The 23,318-nt window shown below is 40.6% G+C and overlaps 2 protein-coding genes across 30 annotated transcripts in view; one reads left to right on the top strand and one right to left on the bottom strand.

The window, feature by feature from the left end:
• LOC111594130 (twitchin) overlaps positions 1-16,101 on the top strand; it is a 57,170-nt gene extending 41,069 nt beyond the window's left edge. For 27 of the 29 annotated variants that reach the window (XM_030223952.1, XM_030223958.1, XM_030223951.1 and 24 more), the window contains 9 exons: positions 40-9,513; positions 9,664-10,642; positions 11,224-11,565; positions 11,640-12,682; positions 12,976-13,032; positions 13,697-13,827; positions 13,890-14,034; positions 14,411-14,713; positions 14,794-16,101. In XM_030223952.1, coding sequence (XP_030079812.1) covers positions 40-9,513; positions 9,664-10,642; positions 11,224-11,565; positions 11,640-12,682; positions 12,976-13,032; positions 13,697-13,827; positions 13,890-14,034; positions 14,411-14,713; positions 14,794-15,428 — 13,109 coding nt within the window. In that variant the 3' untranslated portion in view covers positions 15,429-16,101. The remainder of the gene's footprint in view (positions 1-39; positions 9,514-9,663; positions 10,643-11,223; positions 11,566-11,639; positions 12,683-12,975; positions 13,033-13,696; positions 13,828-13,889; positions 14,035-14,410; positions 14,714-14,793) is intronic. The other 2 variants (XM_030223954.1, XM_030223938.1) reach the window with 1 other exon arrangement.
• A 726-nt stretch (positions 16,102-16,827) lies between these two features.
• On the bottom strand, positions 16,828-23,293 carry LOC111594136 (mediator of RNA polymerase II transcription subunit 26). The gene is made up of 7 exons (XM_023307302.2): positions 23,172-23,293; positions 22,470-22,617; positions 21,461-22,364; positions 21,050-21,394; positions 20,686-20,976; positions 20,525-20,614; positions 16,828-20,211 (listed from the first exon to the last, which is right to left on the bottom strand). The coding sequence occupies exons 2-7, from the start codon at positions 22,533-22,535 to the stop codon at positions 17,024-17,026; spliced, it is 4,884 nt and encodes a 1,627-aa protein (XP_023163070.2). The 5' UTR covers positions 22,536-22,617; positions 23,172-23,293; the 3' UTR covers positions 16,828-17,023.
• Positions 23,294-23,318: the final 25 nt, after the last annotated feature.

The raw sequence follows: 23,318 nt of genomic DNA, 5'->3' as shown, positions 1-23,318 counted from the left end.
TAATGAAATTTGAATCTAATAATCGTTTGTATTATTCAGCGGCACCATCTAAGCCTGGCGCCCCAGAGCCAACAGACTGGACAGCCAATAAGGTAGAACTTGCTTGGAATGAACCAGCTAGCGATGGTGGCTCGCCAATTACTGGATATATTATTGAAATAAAGGATAAATATAGCCCACTATGGGAAAAGGCATTGGAAACGGACTCGCCTACACCTGTCGCCACAGTGAACGGACTGATAGAAGGAAATGAATATCAATTCCGAGTAACTGCCCTAAACAAGGGCGGACAATCAGAGCCATCTGATGCCAGCAAAACATTTGTAGCCAAGCCACGCTACCTAGCACCTAAAATAGACCGAAGGAACCTACGCGATGTAACAATATCTGCCGGAACAGCTCTTAAGTTAGACGCTGTTATTGTTGGTGAGCCGGCACCAAAAGTGGAATGGAAATTTTCTAACTATCCTTTGCAATCCGGAAAAAATACAACTATTGAAACGCCCGACTATTACACCAAGCTTGTTATACGCCCCACTCAACGGAGTGATTCTGGTGAATATTTGGTAACAGCAACAAATAGCTCTGGCAAAGATAGTGTCCTGATCAATGTAAATATTACGGATAAGCCCTTGCCGCCCAATGGACCACTTCAGGTATCTGATGTTCATAAGGAAGGATGCCATCTGAAATGGAAACGACCAAGCGATGATGGTGGCACTCCCATTGAATACTTTCAAATTGATAAGTTAGATCCCGAAACTGGCTGTTGGCTACCATGTGGGCGATCAATCGAACCTCAGGCCGATATTACAGGTCTAACGCCTGGTAATGAATATAAATTTAGAGTATCGGCTGTAAACGCTGAGGGAGAATCGGCTCCATTAGTTGGCGAGGAATCAATTATTGCCAAGAATCCGTTTGATGAGCCCGGCAAGCCTGAAAACTTAAGGCCAACTGATTGGGATAAGGATCACATTGATTTGGCCTGGACGCCACCACTTAACGACGGTGGATCTCCAATCACAGGATACCTTATTGAAAAGAAAGATAAATATGGTCATTGGGAGAAGGCTCTAGAAGTACCAGCTGATCAATGCAAAGCCACAGTTCCTGATCTAACTGAAGGCCAAGCATATGAATTCCGAGTTAGCGCCGTTAATGCCGCCGGACCAGGCGAGCCATCTGATGCAACAACTCCCATTGTCGCAAAATCACGCAACAAGCCGCCAGTTATTGACCGCTCTAACTTGATCGAAGTGCGTATCAAGGCTGGGCAAGCTTTTACATTTGATTGCAAAGTATCCGGAGAACCAGCGCCATTAACTAAATGGCTACTTAAAAAGAAAGAAGTGTATTCAAAGGATAACATTAAAGTTACCCATGTCCCATATAATACCAAGCTTAAAGTGACAAATGCGACCCGCTCCGACTCTGGTTTATATACTGTGCGTGCTGAAAACACCAACGGAGACGATAGTGCTGATGTTAAGGTAACTGTTATTGATAAACCATCTCCACCGAATGGACCACTTAAGGTGGAAGATGTCCATGCAGAGGGCTGCACGATCAAATGGAGTCCACCTGACGATGACGGCGGCCAGCCGATTGATAATTATGTGGTGGAGAAAATGGACGAAGCAACTGGTCGTTGGGTACCAGCAGGCGAGACAGATGGACCAACCACAAGTTTGAATATAAAGGGTCTAACGCCAGGACATAAATATAAGTTTAGAGTGCGTGCTAAGAATCGCCAAGGTACATCAGATCCACTTACCACACCTCACGCCACTGAAGCTAAGAATCCATACGATGCGCCCACCAAACCGGGAGCTCCATCTATTAAAGATTTCGACAAAGATTTCGTGGACTTGGAATGGACAAGGCCAGAAAGTGATGGGGGCTCACCTATAAGTGGTTACATAATTGAAAAACGTGACAAATACTCACCAGATTGGGAGAAGTGCGCTGAAGTCGATGGCGATGTAACAAGCGGTCATGTGCCCGACTTGATTGAAGGCGTTAAATATGAATTCCGTGTAAGAGCTGTAAATAAAGCCGGTCCCGGTGTACCAAGCGATGCAACTGAGCCGCATGTTGCGCGTGCTAAAAACTTGGCACCTAGAATCGATAGGAATTACATGTTGGATATTAAGATTCGTGCAGGCAACGTGTACGAATTTGATGTGCCCGTGACTGGAGAGCCCATTCCAAGCAAGGAATGGACTCATGAAGATAACATGGTTATAAATACAGATCGTGTTAAGATTTCAAATTACAATGATCGTACCAAACTGCGTGTTCTAGATGCTAAGCGGGCGGATACTGGAGTCTACACTTTGGTTGCCCGCAATATTAATGGTGTTGATAAGCACACAGTGAAAGTCACTGTACTAGATGTCCCAACTGCACCCGAAGGTCCTCTACGAGGCGATGAGGTGACCAAAAACTCAATGACATTACGTTGGCGACCCCCCAAAGATGACGGTGGTTCCGAAATAACGCACTATGTGGTTGAAAAAATGGACAATGAAGCTATGCGTTGGGTGCCCGTCGGAGAATGTGCTGGCACTGAGATTCGTGCAGACAATCTCATTGAAAACCATGATTATAACTTTAGAGTGCGTGCTGTTAACAAGCAAGGACAATCACAACCTTTAACAACTAGTCAAGCCATTACAGCCAAGGATCCATACTGTCATCCCGATAAACCAGGTCAACCACAAGCTGTTGATTGGGGAAAGGACTTTGTGGACTTGGAATGGGCTGCACCTAAAAAGGATGGTGGTGCACCTATTACTTCATATATTGTCGAAAAGAGACCTAAGTTCGGACAATGGGAACGTGCTGCTGTTATACCTGGAGACGAGCGGAAAGCCCATATTCCCGATCTGACTGACGGTGGAGAGTACGAGTTCCGCATAATTGCTGTAAATCGAGGTGGTCAGAGCGATCCATCGGATCCATCTGCAACTATTATCTGCAAGCCCCGCTTCTTGGCTCCATTCTTTGATAAGTCTCTCTTAAACGATATAACTGTCCATGCTGGCAAGCGACTGGGCTGGACGCTACCAATAGAAGCTTCACCACGACCAACAATCAAATGGCTTTACAATGGCAAGGAAATTGAGCCAAATACACGAATCGAATCAAATCTTTTCCAAAATGAGCTGACATTCGAAATACCATCAGCGCTTCGATCTGATGAAGGACGATATACATTGATATTGAAAAACGAACACGGTTCCTTTGATGCATCGGCACACGCAACCGTACTCGATCGTCCATCACCACCAAAGGGACCCCTGGACATCACTAAGATAACCAGGGATGGGTGCCACTTAGGATGGCAAGTGCCCGATGATGATGGCGGCTCACCAATATTGCACTACATTATTGAAAAAATGGACTTGTCTAGAGGAACATGGTCAGATGCTGGCATGAGTACCCATCCTGTTCATGATATTATCCGCCTTGTTCATCGCAAAGAATATTTATTCCGTGTTAAGGCTGTCAATGCTATCGGCGAATCTGAGCCATTGGAAGCTTCGAAGAGCATAATTGCCAAGAATGAGTATGATGAACCCGATGCACCTGGTAAACCAAGTGTTACGGATTGGGATCGCGACCATGTCGATCTGCAATGGGCCGCACCAAAATCGGATGGCGGTGCTCCCCTTACCGAATATATTATACAAAAGAAAGAAAAGAACAGCCCATACTGGGTAAATGTTGTCCACGTACCGCCAAATAAGACAGCAGCAACTGTACCAGAACTTGTCGAAGGACAAGAGTATGAGTTTAGAGTAATCGCTGTTAATCAAGCTGGTCAGTCCGAGCCATCCGAACCATCTGATATGATAATGGCTAAGCCGCGCTATTTGGCACCAAAGATAATAACACCATTACGCGAAGTACGTATTAAGGCAGGTCTTATATTTCACATCGATATAGATTTCATCGGCGAACCAGCACCAGAAGCTATATGGACGCACCAGAACAATGCATTGAAGTCAAATGAAAGATCAACCGTTACCACAATTGGACACCATACGGTTGTTCATACTGTTAATTGTCAACGCACAGATTCAGGAGTTTATCATTTGCTATTGCGTAATGATTCTGGCATCGATGAGGGTAGCTTTGAACTGATTGTTCTCGATCGTCCCGGCCCTCCAGATGGCCCGTTGGAGTACGAAGAAATTACTGCTAACACTGTGACCATATCATGGAAGCCACCAAAAGATAATGGCGGCTCTGAAATATCTGCATATGTCATCGAGAAACGTGATTTAACACATGGCGGAGGTTGGGTACCTGCTGTTACCTATGTTAATGCTAAATATAACCATGCAGTTGTCCCAAGGCTTTTGGAAGGTACCAAATACGAGTTTAGAGTAATGGCTGAGAATTTACAAGGCCGTTCCGATCCATTAACATCCGATCAGCCTGTTATAGCCAAAAATCAATACACCGTTCCTGGAGCACCAGGTAAGCCTGAATTATTGGACAGTGACAAGGATCATATTACTATCAAATGGAAACAGCCTATTAGCAACGGCGGCTCACCCATACTTGGCTATGATATCGAGCGTCGTGATGTAAATACTGGTCGGTGGATTAAAATTAATGGAGAACCAATTCCGACCACAGAATATAGAGACGATCGAGTATCACCAAATCATCAATATGAATACAGGGTATCGGCAGTTAATGCAGCCGGAAATAGCAAACCGTCAGAGCCATCATGTACACTAAGTGCGCGTCCCATGCGAGAGAAGCCAAAACTGCATCTGGATGGCTTGCACGGCAGGCGTATCAAAGTACGTGCTGGGGAACCAGTCAATGTTAATATTCCGATATCTGGTGCCCCAACGCCGACGGTTGAATGGAAACGCGGTGACATCAAATTGTTAGAGGGTAGCAAAATTTCATACGATACAAATTCAGAGCGTACTATTTTCCGCATCGATGATTCAACCAGGCAAGACTCTGGAACATATAAGGTTACAGCTACCAACGAATTTGGCAAAGACTCTGCTAATGTTGAAATAATAGTTGTTGACAAACCAACGCCACCGGAAGGTCCACTAACTTACACTGAGACAGCACCTGATCACATTTCAATGCAATGGCATCCACCGAAAGATGACGGTGGCAGTGAAATTACAGGCTATATCGTTGAATTTACAGAGTTTGGTGTTGATGATTGGAAGCCTGTGCCCGGCTACTGCCCAAAAACAAATTACACTGTCAAGGGGCTTACGGAAGGCAAAAAATATTTGTTCCGTGTTAGGGCTGAAAACATTTACGGTGTTTCCGAAGCTCTCGAAGGTAAGCCAGTTGTGGCTAAGTCTCCATTCGATCCACCAGGTGCACCCACACAGCCACAAGTTGTTGGTTATACTCCAAGCTCAGCGTCATTGGAATGGCATCCACCAGAATATTGCGGTGGAAAGCCAATTTCGGGTTATATTGTAGAAAGACGAGAACGTGGCGGTGAATGGATTAAGTGTAATAACTATCCCACGCCGAATACAAGCTATACTGTGCCCGATTTGCGTGAAGGATCTAAATACGAGTTCCGTGTGACTGCGGTCAACGAAGCTGGTCCTGGCAGCCCATCGAAGCCATCAGATCCTATGACTGCCGAATTACAACGCTATCGTCCCGATCCACCTGAACCTCCAAAGGCCGATCGCATATCAAGGGATAGCGTCACATTGTCCTGGCGACCTCCGCGTAATGATGGCAAATCCAAAATCAAGGGGTATTATGTGGAACTACGACCTAAAAATTCAAAAGATTGGAAGCCAGTTAATGACATACCAATTAGTTCTACCGTATTTACGGTACCGGCTTTGATGGAAGGCGAGGAATATTCATTCCGCATCATTGCCGAAAATGATGTTGGACGCTCAGATCCATCCAAGCCATCACAGCCCATCAAAATAGAAGAACAACCAAATAAGCCATGCATGGACTTGGGCGGAGTTCGCGATATTATTTGCCGTGCCGGGGACGACTTCAGCATTCACGTACCATATGTAGCTTTCCCAAAGCCCACTGCATTCTGGTACTCAAACGATGTTGTGTTGGATGACGACCAACGTGTACACCAACACTTAACTGACGATGCTGCTTCGTTTGTTGTAAAGAATTCAAAGCGATCGGACTCAGGACAGTATCGCTTACAGCTTAAAAATCCACATGGCTATGATACGGCTACTATTAACGTAAAAGTCTTAGATAGACCCGGACCACCAAGCAATTTACGTGCTGATGAATTTGCTGGTGACTCTTTGACATTATATTGGAATCCGCCGAAAGATGATGGTGGCTCCCCGATTCAGAACTATATTGTTGAGAAAAAGGAAGCCCGCTCTTCAACGTGGAACAAGGTCAGCAGCTACTGCACTGTACCGTTTGTACGTGTACGCAATCTGACAATTGGTAAAGAGTACGACTTCCGTGTAATTGCCGAAAATAAATATGGCGAATCAGATCCGGCTAATACGTCTGAGCCAATCAGAGCAAGACATCCGTTCGATGTACCAAATGCTCCTGGCATACCTCGCGGCATTGATTCCACAGAGGATAGTATTACGATTGCCTGGTCTAAGCCCAAGCATGACGGTGGATCGCCAATAACCGGATACATAATCGAGAAACGACTTTTGAGTGAAGACAAATGGACCAAGGCTGTTCATGCCCTCTGTCCAGATCTTAACTGTAAGATACCCAACCTAATTGAGAACGCTGAATATGAATTTAGAGTGGCTGCTGTCAATGCGGCGGGTCAATCGCCATTTAGCGCTTCAAGCGACCTTATATTCTGTCGCCGTCCACCACATGCCCCCAAGATAACGTCTGACTTATCTATTCGAGACATGACTGTAATTGCCGGCGAGGAATTCCATATAACAGTGCCATATCACGCGAATCCACGACCAACACCGTCTTGGAATATCAATGGCAACGATGTAGTGACCGATCAGCGGATTCGGTTTGATACAGATGATTACAGCTCAGTTTATTACAATAAATGTGCTAAACGTTCGGAAACTGGGTCTTACACAATTACCCTGACAAATAGCAAGGGCTCGGACACCGCATCCTGTCATGTGACTGTTGTTGACAGACCTGGTGTACCGCAAGGTCCAATGAATGCCTATGATATCACACCCGATACGTGCACACTCGCATGGAAAACACCACTAGATGATGGTGGGTCGCCAATCACAAATTATGTAGTTGAGAAACTCGATACCAGTGGTACATGGGTAAAGGTAAGCAGTTTTGTGCGTAATACACATTATGATGTAATGGGCCTGGAACCCAATCACAAATATAATTTCCGTGTACGAGCTGAGAATCAATATGGACTATCCGACCCGCTGGACATGCCTGAGCCCATAACCGCTAAGCATCAATTCACTGTTCCTGATGAACCTGGCCAGCCAAAGGTAATTGATTGGGACTCTGGAAACGTGACATTGATATGGACTCGACCAGCCAGTGATGGTGGCTCTCGCATTCAGGGCTATCAAATTGAATACCGTGACATCCTTAATGACTCATCGTGGAATACGTATGAGTATCTAATCAAAGATACTAAATATCAGTTGTACAACTTGACGAATGGCAGCGAATATGAATTCCGTATTAAGGCGAAGAATGCTGCTGGCTTCAGTAAGCCATCACCTCCATCGATGCGATTCAAACTGAAGGGTAAATTCAATGTACCATCGCCACCAGGCACGCCCCAGGTAACGAAAGTGGGCAAAAATTATGTCGATTTGAAGTGGGAGAAACCACTCAGCGATGGAGGTTCGCGCATTACCGGATACATAATAGAACGCCGAGATATTGGCGGGGCTGTTTGGGTTAAATGTAATGACTACAATGTCCTCGACACTGAATTCACAGTTATTAACCTAATCGAAATGGGTGATTATGAATTCCGTATTTTTGCTCTTAATGCTGCTGGGCGCTCAGAGCCTAGCCATTGCACAATGCCCATTAAGGTGTGCGAAGTTTTGGGCGGCGAGAAACCAGATTGGATATCGAGATTACAAGACAGGATCGCACCTTGTGGCAAAGATTTTACTTTACAATGTGCTGCCTCTGGTAAGCCTAGCCCTACAGCCAGATGGTTGAAAAATGGCAAGGAAATCCAGATGCAATCTGGAGGACGATTTACATGTGACAGCAAAGATGGTGTCTTCCGTTTGCATATCACAAATGTGCAGTCTGGCGATGATGGTGATTACACTTGCGAAGCAATTAACTCACTTGGATTTGTGCATACATCAGGTTATCTTAAAGTCGGCTCACCGCCGATCATAAACCGTTGCCCCAATGAGTTGTACTTACCGGAGGGTGATAATACAAAGATAAAAATATACTATTCTGGCGATCAGCCACTTTCAGTGAAGATAACCAGAAATAACGAATTAATTTCCAATCTAGCTGATGAATCACATTTTAAATATACTATATTTGATGATTATATTGCTATATTTATTCGCGATATCGTTAAGACCGATGGAGGCACCTATCAAATTGAGCTCAGCAATGATTCTGGTAATGCAGTTGGACATTTTGATGCGCGTATTACCGGACTGCCATCAACGCCCGTTGGACCAATGGGTATTTCCCATATCAACAAGCACTCATGTACATTGGCTTGGCGTCCACCAGCGTACGATGGTGGCCTGAAAATAACGCATTATGTGGTTGAACGGAAGGATATATCGTCACCACATTGGATCACTGTATCCAGCACCTGCAAGGACACAAACTTCAATGTGCAAGGCCTAATCGAGAACCAAGAGTACATATTTCGCGTAATGGCTGTAAATGAGAACGGCATTGGTGCACCATTAGAAGGCTTGAATCCAATTCGTGCCAAAGCACCAATCGATCCCCCATCACCACCGGGCATTCCAGACATTACAGAGATTGGCGGCGATTTTGCCCATTTGGAGTGGAACAAGCCGGAGTCGGATGGTGGTAGCCACATACAAGGTTATTGGATCGACAAACGAGAAATTGGCAGTGATACCTGGCAACGAGTTAATCCAATTATTTGTGCTGCTAATCAAATCAATTGCCATCATCTGATCGAAGGTCGTCAGTACGAATTCCGCATATTCGCACAAAATATTGCAGGCCTATCGAAAGCATCGACCGCATCGCAAGCTGTTAAGATCATCGATCCAAAGGCCGCCACAGCTCCTCTTATTGTGAAGCCCCTGCGTGATGCGAACTGCATACAAAATCATAACGCGCAATTCACATGTGAAATCACCGGAGTACCTCGACCAACCATCACTTGGTATAAAGGAGCGCGTGAGATAACGAGCGGAGCTCGCTATCATATCTACTCCGAGGGCGACAACCACTTCTTAAACATTAACGACGTATTTGGCGAGGACGCTGATGAATATGTTTGCCGTGCCGTAAACAAAGCCGGTGCCAAGTCAACTCGTGCAGCTCTCGCTATTATGAGTAAGTGTTTCATTACCAATAAGTTATCTTTTTATGTTGAATTGTCTTGACTTTTCTAAGGTATATCGATTCGGTACACAATCAGTTAGTAATCGAAAACAGATTTTAATACATAAATGTAATTAAAATTATTTTATTGACAATTTACAGCTGCGCCGAAGTTGAATGTGCCACCACGATTCAGAGACACTGCATACTTTGACAACGGTGAAAACGTTGTTATTAAAATACCATTCACTGGTTTCCCCAAGCCCCGCATCCTTTGGATAAGAGATGGCGAGAAAATTGAATCTGGTGGACACTACAATGTTGAAGTAAAGGACCGACATGCCGTATTAACAATTCGTGATGGATCACAGCTTGACTCTGGCCCATACCGGATAACGGCAGAGAACGAACTTGGGTCGGATACGGCTGTAATTCAAGTGCAAATTAGTGATCGTCCAGATCCGCCGCGCTTCCCATTGGTCGAGAGTATTGGCACAGACTCGTTATCTCTGAGCTGGAAGGCGCCTGTTTGGGATGGCGGCAGTGACATTACTAATTATCTAGTTGAGCGCCGCGAGCATCCACTTTCGTCATGGATACGTGTTGGAAACACACGTTTCACTTCAATGGCCGTTACCGGTCTGACACCTGGCAAGGAGTATGACTTCCGCATATTTGCCGATAACGTCTATGGACGATCTGATGCTTCAGAAATAAGCACACTAATCAAGACAAAAGATTCGATTAAGAAAAAGCCAACTGAGCGCAAATGGGAGTTGGATGAAAACGGTAAAAGGATACGCGGCAAAGCTGATGGCCCAATCAAAGACTACGACTCATACGTGTTCGATATATACTCGAAATTCGTGCCACAGCCCGTAGAAATTTCGCACCAAAGCGTCTACGATAGATACGATATACTCGAGGAGATAGGTAACGGAGCCTTTGGTGTTGTGCACAGATGCCGGGAGCGAAGCACTGGAAATATTTTCGCTGCAAAGTTTATTCCCGTATCACATGCTGTTGAGAAAGACTTAATTCGACGCGAGATTGACATTATGAATCAGTTGCATCACCAAAAATTGATCAACCTCCACGATGCGTTCGAAGACGACGACGAAATGGTTCTCATACTTGAATTGTAAGTAAAATAAACTTTCACAATTTACTACCTTAAATAGTCTTAAAACCTAAAGTGTATTAAACAGTCGATTATAACATTCTTGAAAGAAGACTCCAGTAGTTTATAATTAAAATTTCCTGAATTAAGCGCCTTAACTGTGTTTTCTGATTTACTACACCCAAATTAAACACTGTGTAATGATACGGATCGAATCTTCGTATATTCTTCCTACATTAAATTTATTTTAAGAGTTGATGCGCGTTGCGTAGACAATGTTGGTTCGAGTCTTAATACTCGATAAAAGCAATTAAAAATATGAAAAACGTAGAGAGGACTAAGATGAGGGTATCTCCTTATCGGGCTTTCTTATTTGTTTTTCGCTGATCTGTATAGGATCTTAACAGTAAAACGCGTGTTGACAACGAATGCGTTGTCATCGCGAGTATATGAATCATATTTCAAGCCTTTTGCAATTAAAATATTAGATATGATATTTCCCGAATTGAATTTATTCCATATTTCACAAATATATTAAATATTATTCTTTATAATTATATTTATTATTATTTATATCTTATATAATTGTCGATACGTTATAGCTTATCTGGTGGAGAATTGTTTGAACGCATCACTGCTGAAGGTTACGTCATGACCGAGGCCGAAGTTGTTAATTATATGCGACAGATCTGCGAGGGCATCAAACATATGCACGAGAAGAATATCATTCACTTGGACATAAAGCCGGAGAATATAATGTGCCAGACACGTAGCAGTACAAACGTGAAACTCATTGATTTCGGATTAGCCACACGATTGGATCCCAACGAGGTCGTAAAAATTACTACAGGCACAGCCGAATTCGCAGCCCCTGAAATTGTAAATAGAGAACCAGTTGGCTTCTATACGGATATGTGGGCTACGGGCGTGCTTGCCTATGTGCTGTAAGTATTATTTTTATAAAATTGTATAGTCTGAAACTTAACAGAATTGCTTGCTTGCTTTTTTTATAATACAGCCTGAGTGGACTTTCACCATTCGCTGGGGATAACGATATACAGACTCTAAAAAATGTTAAAGCCTGCGATTGGGACTTTGATGTGGACGCATTTAAGCACATATCCGATGAGGGCAAAGATTTCATACGCAAGCTTCTCATGGCCAACAAAGAGAAACGAATGACTGCCCACGAATGCCTGCTGCATCCATGGTTAACAGGGGATCATAGGGAGCTAACCCAAAAAATCTCTCGCGATCGTTATCTGGCATATCGCGAGAAATTGCGAAAGAAATACGAGGACTTTGGCAAATATCTGTTGCCGATTGGCCGCTTATCTGAGTATTCGTCACTACGAAAATTGCTAATGGAGAAATATAAAATACACGATGCCGTGTTCGATCGTCGACAAGCCGCTCCAAGATTTGTCATCCGACCCTCGTCACAGTTCTGTTATGAAGGACAGAGCGTTAAGTTCTATTGCCGATGCATTGCGATTGCCACGCCCACACTTACCTGGTTGCACAACAATATCGAACTAAGGCAGAGCGTCAAGTTTATGAAACGGTATGCAGGAGATGACTATTACTTTATCATTAATCGCGTGAAGCTAGACGATCGTGGCGAGTATATAATTCGCGCCGAAAACCATTATGGTTCCAGAGAGGAAGTTGTTTTCCTCAATGTACATCCACTGCCAAAAGAACAACCAAGATATAGAACCGAATCGACGCCAGTTCGACGCCGTGAACCCTTGCCCTACACCTTCTGGCAGGAAGAATCGGAATCGGCACCCTGTTTTACATTCCTATTACGTCCACGCGTCATGCAGGCCCGCGACACATGCAAGCTCCTCTGTTGTCTGAGCGGCAAGCCCGTTCCTACTGTTAAGTGGTATAAGGATGGTCGTGAGCTAAGCAAATACGAATACGCAATGACCCACTCCGATGGAGTTGTCACAATGGAAATAATTGATTGCAAACCTTCAGACTCCGGAAAATACAGCTGCAAGGCAACGAATTGTCATGGAACAGATGAAACGACGTGCGTCGTTATTGTCGAAGGTAATTTTAACTTCACCTAACACCACAGCCTTCAAATATTTACCGTATATCGCAAATTCTACGTATGCAAATATGAAAATATCTCAGAGTGAACTCTGAATATAAGCATAGCATCGCATCTTCTTTATATATTTTCATACTCTCTCTATGTGATATGCGGACGGCGTGTTGTAGCATAAATATACAACAAATATAGCATATATAAACGTTTTCTTTCACTTTTAATTTGAGCTTTAACTTCAACTTTTAAACATCTGATTTCTTGCATTTACAACTCCATTACTTTACTCCAGGAGAATGGGTTACGCCTGAGCAGGCAGAACTTGCACACAACTTCCTCTACTCAGGAGGTAATTGTTTATGAATAAACTCTCAACTAAAACTTACACTTACTTTTACTTATAATTTTATCTATACTTTTACTCTTACGCATGCATAATTGTATACCCATACATATTTATCCTAGCTATCTGGAATTACACTTTTAAATTTATAACAAGGGTGCTTCATATGCATGTTATGTAGGATCGAGTTGATTCCATATTAAAAACCTTGATCGCTAATGGACGTTACAAAGGTGGTTTATATTAAAAAGTCGTTGGTACTCAAATTTAAAATGGGGCTTCTGAAATGAATAGCTGGAAGCTATTGGTTTTAAGAGTCTATCTAAAACAACTTTTTAAATTATTTAACGGAACATGAGTTCTGTATTTCGCTATGACTGTATTTTTATATCCTGAACCTTTTCATTTGACCGAGAGAGGTTTTATGCAATCATTTTTTGTGCAAGGCCTCCAGCATTCTTACTTGTTTATTTACTTTTGTGTATTACCGTCAATATAAATTAAGATTTAAAAAAAAATTACTAAACGTATCCTACCCTACCTACCTACCTGCCTTCTCCCTCTATCAAAATAGTTGAACAAGCTATAGAAGAGTCCATTTATCGCTGCTTAGGATGCAATATATTTAATTTGTCTCAATTTCTTTGGACTTCCCTATTTTCTAATACAGACCGCAAGTACATCGAACAACCCATCAAGCCGGCTCCGCCACCGATTATAACGACACGGCAATTTACATCGTCAAATATTTCCAGCAACTCGCATCAGTCATCAAGCACCAGATCGATGTCGGACGTTAATGTAAGTGTATCGAGACACAATCGAAGAAAAGTTCCAACTAATTTTATAACTCTTTCCTGTAGACTGTCACCAACATCAACTCGACACAGAGCACAAGTTCCTCAACGACACAGAATAGCATTTCAGGCAAAAAGAAATATGCAGCCAGTAGCTTACAGGCACCCGGCAGCCCATCACGATCTCGTAGTGCTACTAAAGAGCTAATACGTACGTAGCTTACATATGAAAAACTATAAACTCTAAGACAAAAATTGACCTACTAAAATTAAACCGAATATATCGTCAGGTTTTCAAGATATTTTAAGGTAGATGCATATAAAGGCTATTTAAATATAAAAACTGGTTTGACTGGTGACTAGGTTGATGTTATCTAACTATAACTAATTGTTTTATGATATTAAAGAACCACAAATATCATTAAATCCATTTACATTGATAGGGAAACATCGTATCTAAAGTAGATAGCTAAATCTTTAGGTGATACGTAGCCAGAAATCTCTTCAAAAACAGTATCACGTTTCGTGTTACAATTAATTAATAATTACGAAATTAGATTAATTAGAGCTCAAAAATGTACTTGTAGTTCCGCCCGACGATTCCTTAATGTGTAAGCCGGAGTTCACTAAGCCACTTCACGACTTAACAATTAGCGATGGCGAACAGTTGCAGTTGGTGTGCCACGTCAAGGGAGACCCGGAACCACAAATCACATGGTCCAAAAATGGCAAGTCGATATCGTCATCTGAAATAATGGATCTAAAATACAAAAACGGTATTGCTACGCTCACAATCCACGAAGTTTTCCCCGAAGATGAAGGAGTATTCTCATGCACAGCAACAAACTCAATTAGCGCTATCGAAACCAAGTGCAAGCTGACTATCAAACGTAAGTGTTTCAAATGAAATCCTTATCCTAACTGGCTGGAAATATCGCATAATTAACTCATCCCATCCCTCTATCCCCAGCTCTGGATAAACAGTCAAGCAAGCGCCAGGCAACTGGTAGCGACAAGCCACCGAAAATAGTAAGCCACTTGGAATCCAGATTTGTAAAGGATGGAGACGCGGTCACATTGGCCTGTCGCATTATTGGAGCTGATCATTTTGATGTCGTTTGGCTGCACAACAATAAAGAGATCAAGCCAAGCAAAGACTTCCAATATACTAACGAGGCAAACATTTACCGTTTGCAGATTGCTGAAATCTTCCCAGAAGATGGCGGCACCTATACTTGTGAGGCGTTCAATGATGCAGGCGAATCATTCAGTAGTTGCACGATTAATGTCACAGTACCTGGCGATGATCCCAAGCAGCCGACATTTATCCAATTTCCCGTTTCCGTTTCCGTAACGGAGGGGGAGAATGCCCAATTCGAATGTGAATTTGATGGAGAGCTGGTCAGCCTAGCTTGGCTAAAGGATGGCAAACCTATTGACGAAGCACGTACTAGATACTCATTCACCAAGGATGGCAATCGATACAAGTTTGCAGTAAACAAATGTACTTTAGATGATGTGGGACAATATCAGGCAAAGGCTGTATCAAAGAAGGGTGAAACCTTGAGCGCATTTTCGGTAAATGTCCTCAGCTCCGATGCCTAAACTTCAAATAACTTTGCACATGCAAAAAAAACTTTATTAGACTGCTCATCAAAAAAATATCATCTTATAAGTATTTCATATGAAAAAATTAAAGAAAATACTGAAAATCGGAAGCAACAAAGCACCTGGGAGGACTGTGCCATGTAATATGATATGGCCCTCCTCTTCGAATCGTATCTAACCTATTCATATATGTAATACTTTAGAGATAAAATAATATTGCCTTCATACTTACGCATAAGCAAAGTGTACAATAATTTATAATTCTTTCAGTTGTATCCATTTATGTTTACGTTTATTTAATGTATGTATGTACCTATTTATATACATCATATATATTCAATATATAATAATATATATTCAATATATAATAAACTCACTGAATCACGAATGATGTATGGAAGCAGTGAACCAATCCATGTGTTGTGCCACTTCTCTGACCGCTGGCATCCTCACTGACCATCAAACAAATTCACAAGTCAGCGAAGTAGCCCAATAATGGATTACCTTCTGCTGCAACTGTACATCTAACTACTGGCATACATACATGCATACATACTTACGTCTCCGATGTAAATTTGATATTTATGTATTTGTGGAATGTGAACGGCTATCGACCCAAAAATATGACACTCAAATTTTTTAAAATCGAATTCAAAATAAACGACGTAATGCAATGAATAATGAAAATGTCTTATATATTTAGCACAAATCAATTAGATTATAACCTGATTGCAGATACCCTGTATACCCAGAAGGAAGAGGGGGGGGGGGGGGGGCACTCGAATGAGAATTGAAATATAGTATTCGAAAAGCCTATAAACAACTTAATATATATTCCATATTGTATCTGCTGTCACACGTCCTTTAGATACAGAAGTCTCCGGTGTGAAAAGTGGATATGGTGGGTCTATACACCAGGCATGTAATATACACTGTGAGTAAAACTTCAAAACGTCAGCGTAAGTCTAATTTATTTACATTTCATGTACATTTCATTTTTATCACATATACATAAGCATATGTAAAAGTTTATATAAAGATGCGAACAAAATAACGATAGAATGTAACAAAATATATTTGATATTCACTTAATTATGACATTTCTTCAGCTAGTTGGTAGCAAATTTTTTTTAACTTCATTGTTCTCTTTTTAATTTTTAATTATAAATATATTTGAATATCAACCGAGTCAACGAAAAAAAAGTACATTATGATAGTGACTCGCGCTTAAATTAATCGATTTTAATATTCATACGAATATTTATATTATATGGTAGGATCAGCATAGAATACCTATTACAATTATTTTTCCGTTTATCATGTTTTAAGAATGGTGTTCTTTGTATGGGGGAGGGGGAGGAGGAGGAGGAGGAGGAGGAGGAGGAGGAGGAAGGGGAGGAAGGGGAGGAGGAGGAGAAAGGGGAGGAGGAGGAAGGGCAGGAGAGGGCGGAGGAGGGGGAGGGTATTAACTTCCTATCACATGTAAATATTATATAATCCGAACATTTTTGCTGATTTATAAAGGCTTATCAAATAATAGTTGTCAAATATACTAAGTGATCCACACACATATTGTCGTATTCAAAATTGGTTCATTCCAGGACAACGTATGGCAAAACTATCAATGGTTCATTATTATAGGATTGAAGCTGGAGAACTTGGTGCCACTCCTTGAACTGTTGGACTCGACTACTACATTTACTACTGGTAGATTCGTCGACAACACCACGAATACCACTTCTATATTCAATGGTCGGCTGCGATATTATTTGATTACAATTTTCGGTACTTTTCAACATTACATTTGATGTTAGATTATTAATGACGTATTGCATTTTACTCGCATCGCTCACAGAGTCTAAGCTATGTGATTTAATAACACTTAAATTATCGTTAGTATAGCATATATTAGCATCATTAAAATTCAGATCTGCTACAGATGTGAGCTTTGGCTGATGATCTGTCGCACCAATAGAGTTGAACGACGGCAGCATGCCATTGTTGTCTAATGGTAATTCACTTAGCGTATTTAACTTGATATCTTTAAGTTTTTCTTCTTTGCCAGCATCGTCATTTTGATTGCCGAATTCAACATCAATCAGGGATTCATCACTAGAATAGAAGTAAAAGTCCTCTTGGTGGTCATCGTGTTTTCCGGCAATGCTTACAGACGCGATTGGGTCAGTCTCATTCTTTAATTTATAATTATTTGAAAAGGCATTTTGACAGTGTTCAGCTTGCTTAGTACTCTGATTCCTTTCCTCGCGTTCACTATCATCCTCCTCATTGGAACTACTGCTTCCACAGCTACTACTACTACTGCTGCTGCTGCTGTAATTAACGATGCGCTCATTTCTTCCCGCCCTGTCCTGTCTGCACAATTCATTTGTGAAAAACAATTTTCGATGCGTTTTTACCATCGGCTGTGCACCGCGGCCAACATGGTTAAATAAATGTCTTAGTTCCAAATCTATTGTTTCTTTCTGGCAAATCTGTTGTCGACTTCGATGTCGATGTCGACGTCGTAGCCGACGACAACGGTGGTGATAGCCATAACATTTCTCCAACTTATCGTAGCAGGGGTCTGATATCGAAATTGATTGCAAACCATTTCGTTCATCCTCTGCCTCCACAGAGATTTGGGGCTGATACGGTTCAATTATTTCAGTTTCGGACTCTTTATCAATTGTAGTCTCAGCTCCGGCGGCGACTCCAACAACAATTGGAGATATTGCTGATAGAGAGTTAGCCGGTGAGTTAATTTTACTGGGTGTTTTCTTTATTGTCAACACAATATGATTATTACCCCCACCGCCATGAGCCAAGGGCCTTTGAACGATTGCATATTCCTCGTCATTGCTATTATTCTCATAGTCGTTTTCCATATGGCCATCCTCTTCCGCCAATATGCTATCAATGGTCGTTGAATGACTTCTGTTTGACTCATGTTCATCATCACTTGCCGCCTGAGCACACTGAGAGTATTCAGTGGTATCGTAACCTGCTTGCTTATCGCTCATCTCGATATGAGTTTCATCCTCATCGCTGCTGCTAATATTGCTATTACTAATGAGCGACATCTGTCTGTGAGTGGCAATATTTCCATTGATGGCAATTTTAATGCGCTTGATACGTGGGTTTTCTTCTAATGTTAAACTATGCGTATTGTGTTTATCATAGTGTATGCTATCATCATTGACGTCAAACGTTTGTCTTGTTGCTTTTCTACGTTTTTTTCTGTTTCTCTCGACATTACTTTCGGATTGCTCTGACTTTTCCGAAGCTATAGTCCTTTGATTTCTTGGTTTTTCATTTATTGAGTCTTGAGTCAATTGTAAACTGGCACTGCTGCAAGTACTGTTGCTTCTACGGCGACGGAATTTCACATTTTCTAATCCAATGTTAGAACCATCTGTTTTTTCACTACCTTCACGACTATCAATATCATTATTAACCAGCTTTAGCAAATTGTAACTAAATGCAGTGTTGTTTGCTATTGGATTATCATCGGAATATCGTACTTGATTTTCATTGTAGTTTTGTGTTTCATTTGTGTTGACTTCAACTCTCAGCGGATTGGGGCTACTTTGATTATTTTCAAAATAACTACAATACATTTCAGACTTTTCCTGTTTTACTAACGTATTATCACTGTTTATTGTTGGTATAGCTTTCGTTTTATCCTTTAGCCGTTTAGCTGCCAGGCGGCACGTTGGTAAGCACTTAGCAACACCCAAAAACGGTTGAATAAACGCTTTAAAACTTTTTGATTTATAATTTTGAACACATTTTAGATAGCTTAGATCTTTACGTATCCGTTGCCCATGTGTGAGGGAACCATATTTAGGCACAACATCAGCTCCATCGCTAACTATATAGGAATCCACTGTGTGTAAAAATTCCGTTATGGATGAAGTTAGCACTAATGACGAGTCAATGCTGCTCCAATTTCCATTAATGTTTGGTATGTAATAGTTATGCAATGCATTTATATGAAAATTTGTAACATCATTTGTTTGCACATCAAACCGTTGCCTTGCAATGCATTCGGGATCTTCATGTACAGTGTAAACAGAAACAGGTTCTGGCATTACATTGCTGGACTCTTGATCTGCTGAAAAAATATCGCTAACTGCTGGTTTCAAGTCTTTATTAATATCTTCTTCAGTTAATGCGCTAACTGCGTTAGTCTCTGTTAGATCAAAATCAATATCAAGAGTCGCTTGCACATTGGACTCTGGTAGCGAGATATTTTTTATAATCGATTGCAATGGATCATCGTCGTCATCAAAATCTAAATCAAAAATGGATTTCATTGGCTTTTGAGCAATAGTCGGTTCAGCAATGTCAACGGCAGAGTTCTCAGTTTTTATAGCCGTCTGATCACTGTGCATTTTATCGACAGAAATCTCAAAATCACTTGTATCCTTATTTACAAAATCTGGTTCAGCATCGATGTGACTTTCCTTATTCTCTTCAACTGATTCCTTTGGTATGTCTTCAACAATTATGCAAGTGCACGGCACCATTTCAGCCAGATACCGTTTTTCAGTCTCTTCAACACTTAGCGGGCTGCTTAAACTGCGTATTATATGCATTAATTGCGTTGTAACATCGTTATAGTCCGTTTTCAATGCTAAATCTTCCGGGTTCTTTGCCGATGATGTTTGCTGAAGGGAATTGCTGTTGCTATCCAGAGAATGTATTCTCTTCATGTTTCGCGGTTTACTGTCTCGTGAAGGCTCTGATGTAATCGTATCACTATCTGTATTTCCAGGGTCTACAAATCAAGTAAAATAAAATATATTTAACAATTTCAAATAAAAGGGAGAAAACCCGTTCGTTTTTATAAGTTCAAAGGTTCATAAGTTTTTAGATGATAAAATAATTAGTTCAAATGCATGTACACACCCATAAAATATAAATATTGTCAATAAAAATGACTTAGTATGTTAAATTAGTAATTATTTATAATATCCATAATTTCAGGGTATATGTACCTAATGTATGATAATTCATAATCCATATAAAAAAGGTGATTTTTAGTGCAGTACACGAAAAATTGTTAATTTCATACAATTTCAGCAATTTACCTTCTATTGTATTTGAAAGTTTCTCGGTTCCTGCTAGAGACACATTCGTTGAGAAGGCTTCCAATGTACGCGGCGAATGAATTGATGTTTCTGAAAAAATGAAATGGATTTACTAATATATTTAAATAATACACACAACATATTAACTAAATGGAGCAAACCTGAACAAGATGATGTTGGTCTCGTATGCAAAGATCGGGATTCCAAATTTCGAATCTTAGTTGAACTACTATTTAATATTCTATTCGCTACTGATGTTGCTGGCATTGTGTTTTCGCCGCGGTTGAATGAAATACTAAGCTTTCTGCTTTGTATCTCATTAAATAGCTCTTTTGTTGTTTTTACTTTCTTAACGCCAGATCCAAAGAATATTTGCTGCGATAGACTTGATTCTTTGGCAATTAGTGAATCCACACCTTTAGAGCCCTTTTTGCGGCCGCGCTTTTTTGGAACTTGAAATATTTATATATATTGGAATTTACATAATTTCGATGAAAAGTGAAAGTATTACAAATTGTTTCTTACTTGTTTCGTCGCATGTTTTAAAATGGTTTTGGCCCAGCTTCGCCTCTAACTCTTCATACGGCGATAGACGACTACACGAGGTACTTGAATCATTATTATCTTCATAAATTGGACGCGTTGGTAACTCTATGCTAGTGGGTTCACTAACATTGCTCATAGTAGTTTGCTGGCCATTTGCTTGCACAGAATCCACATCGCTGGAACCTTCCAGTCGACAGACAGACTTAAATCTGCCTGCAAAAGTCAAATCTGCTGACTGAGTGCGAAGTCGACTTTGGAAATTTCCAGAAACGGCATCTCCAGATAAGATGGAGCTCATCGAGCTATTCGACAATGACAAAATATCTGAATATAATCAGAAAGAAAATTATTACTTTTTGCAATCGTAAAAAAGGAAAACATTTTTTTTACCGGGATCAGTTAAATATACTTTTGGTGTTATTGATTCTTTCATGGATGTGCGATGCAAATTTGATCTCTTCACATTTCTAGACTGTTGCGGAGTTTCGTCTTTGAAATTTAATAAAGAGGATTTATCTCGACCATCTCTATCCTTGCGCTTTTTATCCTTTTTTAATTTCTTAGGCCTGGAATAATTGGTGGGCGTTGCTAACGACAAAGACGATTCTGTTGCCGGTTTTTGTTGACTGTTGACTGATTGAGTGCCTGGATCATTCTCATCGGAGTCAGAGACAATATCAATTACAATAGAAGCCTGATTTAATTTCTCATTAGCCACTAACACATTTGATACAGAATTTGACGAATGTTCATTTATAAATATTGATGGTTTTTGAGATTTGTATTCGTTAGCTTTCGGTTGCTTAATAAACTGTTTGTTAACGACAGCCAACGATTCGTCATTATTGTCCATATTTATGTTATTATTTATCAAGCTTGAGAAGTTGATTGGATGATGTTGTTGTGGTTCTGAGGAATCAATATTGGTGTGCAAATTGGATATAGCACGCGGTAAAGTAGGGCACAGAGACTGTGAAGTGTATTGAAGTGTATGTAGACCTGATTCCGTTGCGTTCGATTCGGATTCTATTAGATTTGTTTCAACTGTCGGCTTAAATGCCGACTGATCCACTTGTTGGGGCTGAGAATCAATTGATGTCTGTTGATGTATTCCCACCATTTCACGCCATTTTTTTAAAAGCGATTTAGCCCTACGGGCTAACTGATCATTTTTAGTTCTACGCCGAAGCTGATTTATGTATTTGGCCAATCTGGTGGCCTCCAATTGCTCTTTCGTAATCGTTGTACCTTCCAAAGCACAAATAACAGCGAGAACTGCCTCCATATTAACGACCTTAAATTATTTAATTGATATTAGCATACATAAACACATATATATAAATATATTTGCATAAATAGTCATTTTATATCCTTTCCTTCGATAAACAGTTTCACTTACATCATAGTTTTGATCAAGTGCCTGCGATAGGTGTGAGGTCAATTGCTGGATTTGGTTTTGGTTCATTTATGCCAGATAACCAAGCCTACCTGATCCAAGGAGAGGCAAATAGAACTTAGATGTCTCGCACAGCCCAAACTTGCATCAGCTGCAAAGAGTCAAGACGAATTGCAAAATATATTGAATACAACATATATTTAATAATAAATATATATACATAAAAGTTTAAAAATATATAAAGTAATTTAAACATATCCTCTATGTACAATATATACAAACTTCACTAATATACACACTATACGCACACACACACTCTCACATATTTATATATCTGTATAAAATATATAAGTGCATGCATACATATTTATTTTTACACACAAATATATGTGAATATGCGTAGAGTTTTGGAAACATACGTTTTTAAGTAAAATATTTGCGTGCTGCGTTTGTTTTATTTCTGTAATGTGCATTTTTTGTAATATTTAACATATTGTTTGCGTTCTTGCCCTTTTGGTTTTAGTGTCAATTAAAATGCTTCACGCCAACACAAAAATATAATATTTAGTGACTGCGGGTCACAATGCACACAAGCACACACACGAATTTACTCGTGTACACGCTTTCACACAAAATATTGTAGTTTATGTTTTCAAATAACTTTAATAACTTAGATCATCAAACTTTTATATATAATTAACACACCTGTTGCGTTTATGTGTTTATAGGAACCGTTTCGATCAAACTTATTTTTTTTTTAATAATTTTCAACACAATTCGCCATTTTTTGATATGGAGATGTGCAAAGGTATATATATGCAACACTATTAGAGCTGGAAGAAACATCGATAA

This window comes from Drosophila hydei, unplaced genomic scaffold (genome assembly GCF_003285905.1).
Source record: "Drosophila hydei strain 15085-1641.00,03,60 unplaced genomic scaffold, DhydRS2 tig00000330-arrow-arrow-pilon, whole genome shotgun sequence".
Classification (NCBI taxonomy): Eukaryota; Metazoa; Arthropoda; class Insecta; order Diptera; family Drosophilidae; genus Drosophila; species Drosophila hydei.
The sequence above is the reverse complement of the archived record's forward strand: the minus strand, read 5'-3'. Positions and strand labels throughout refer to the sequence as shown.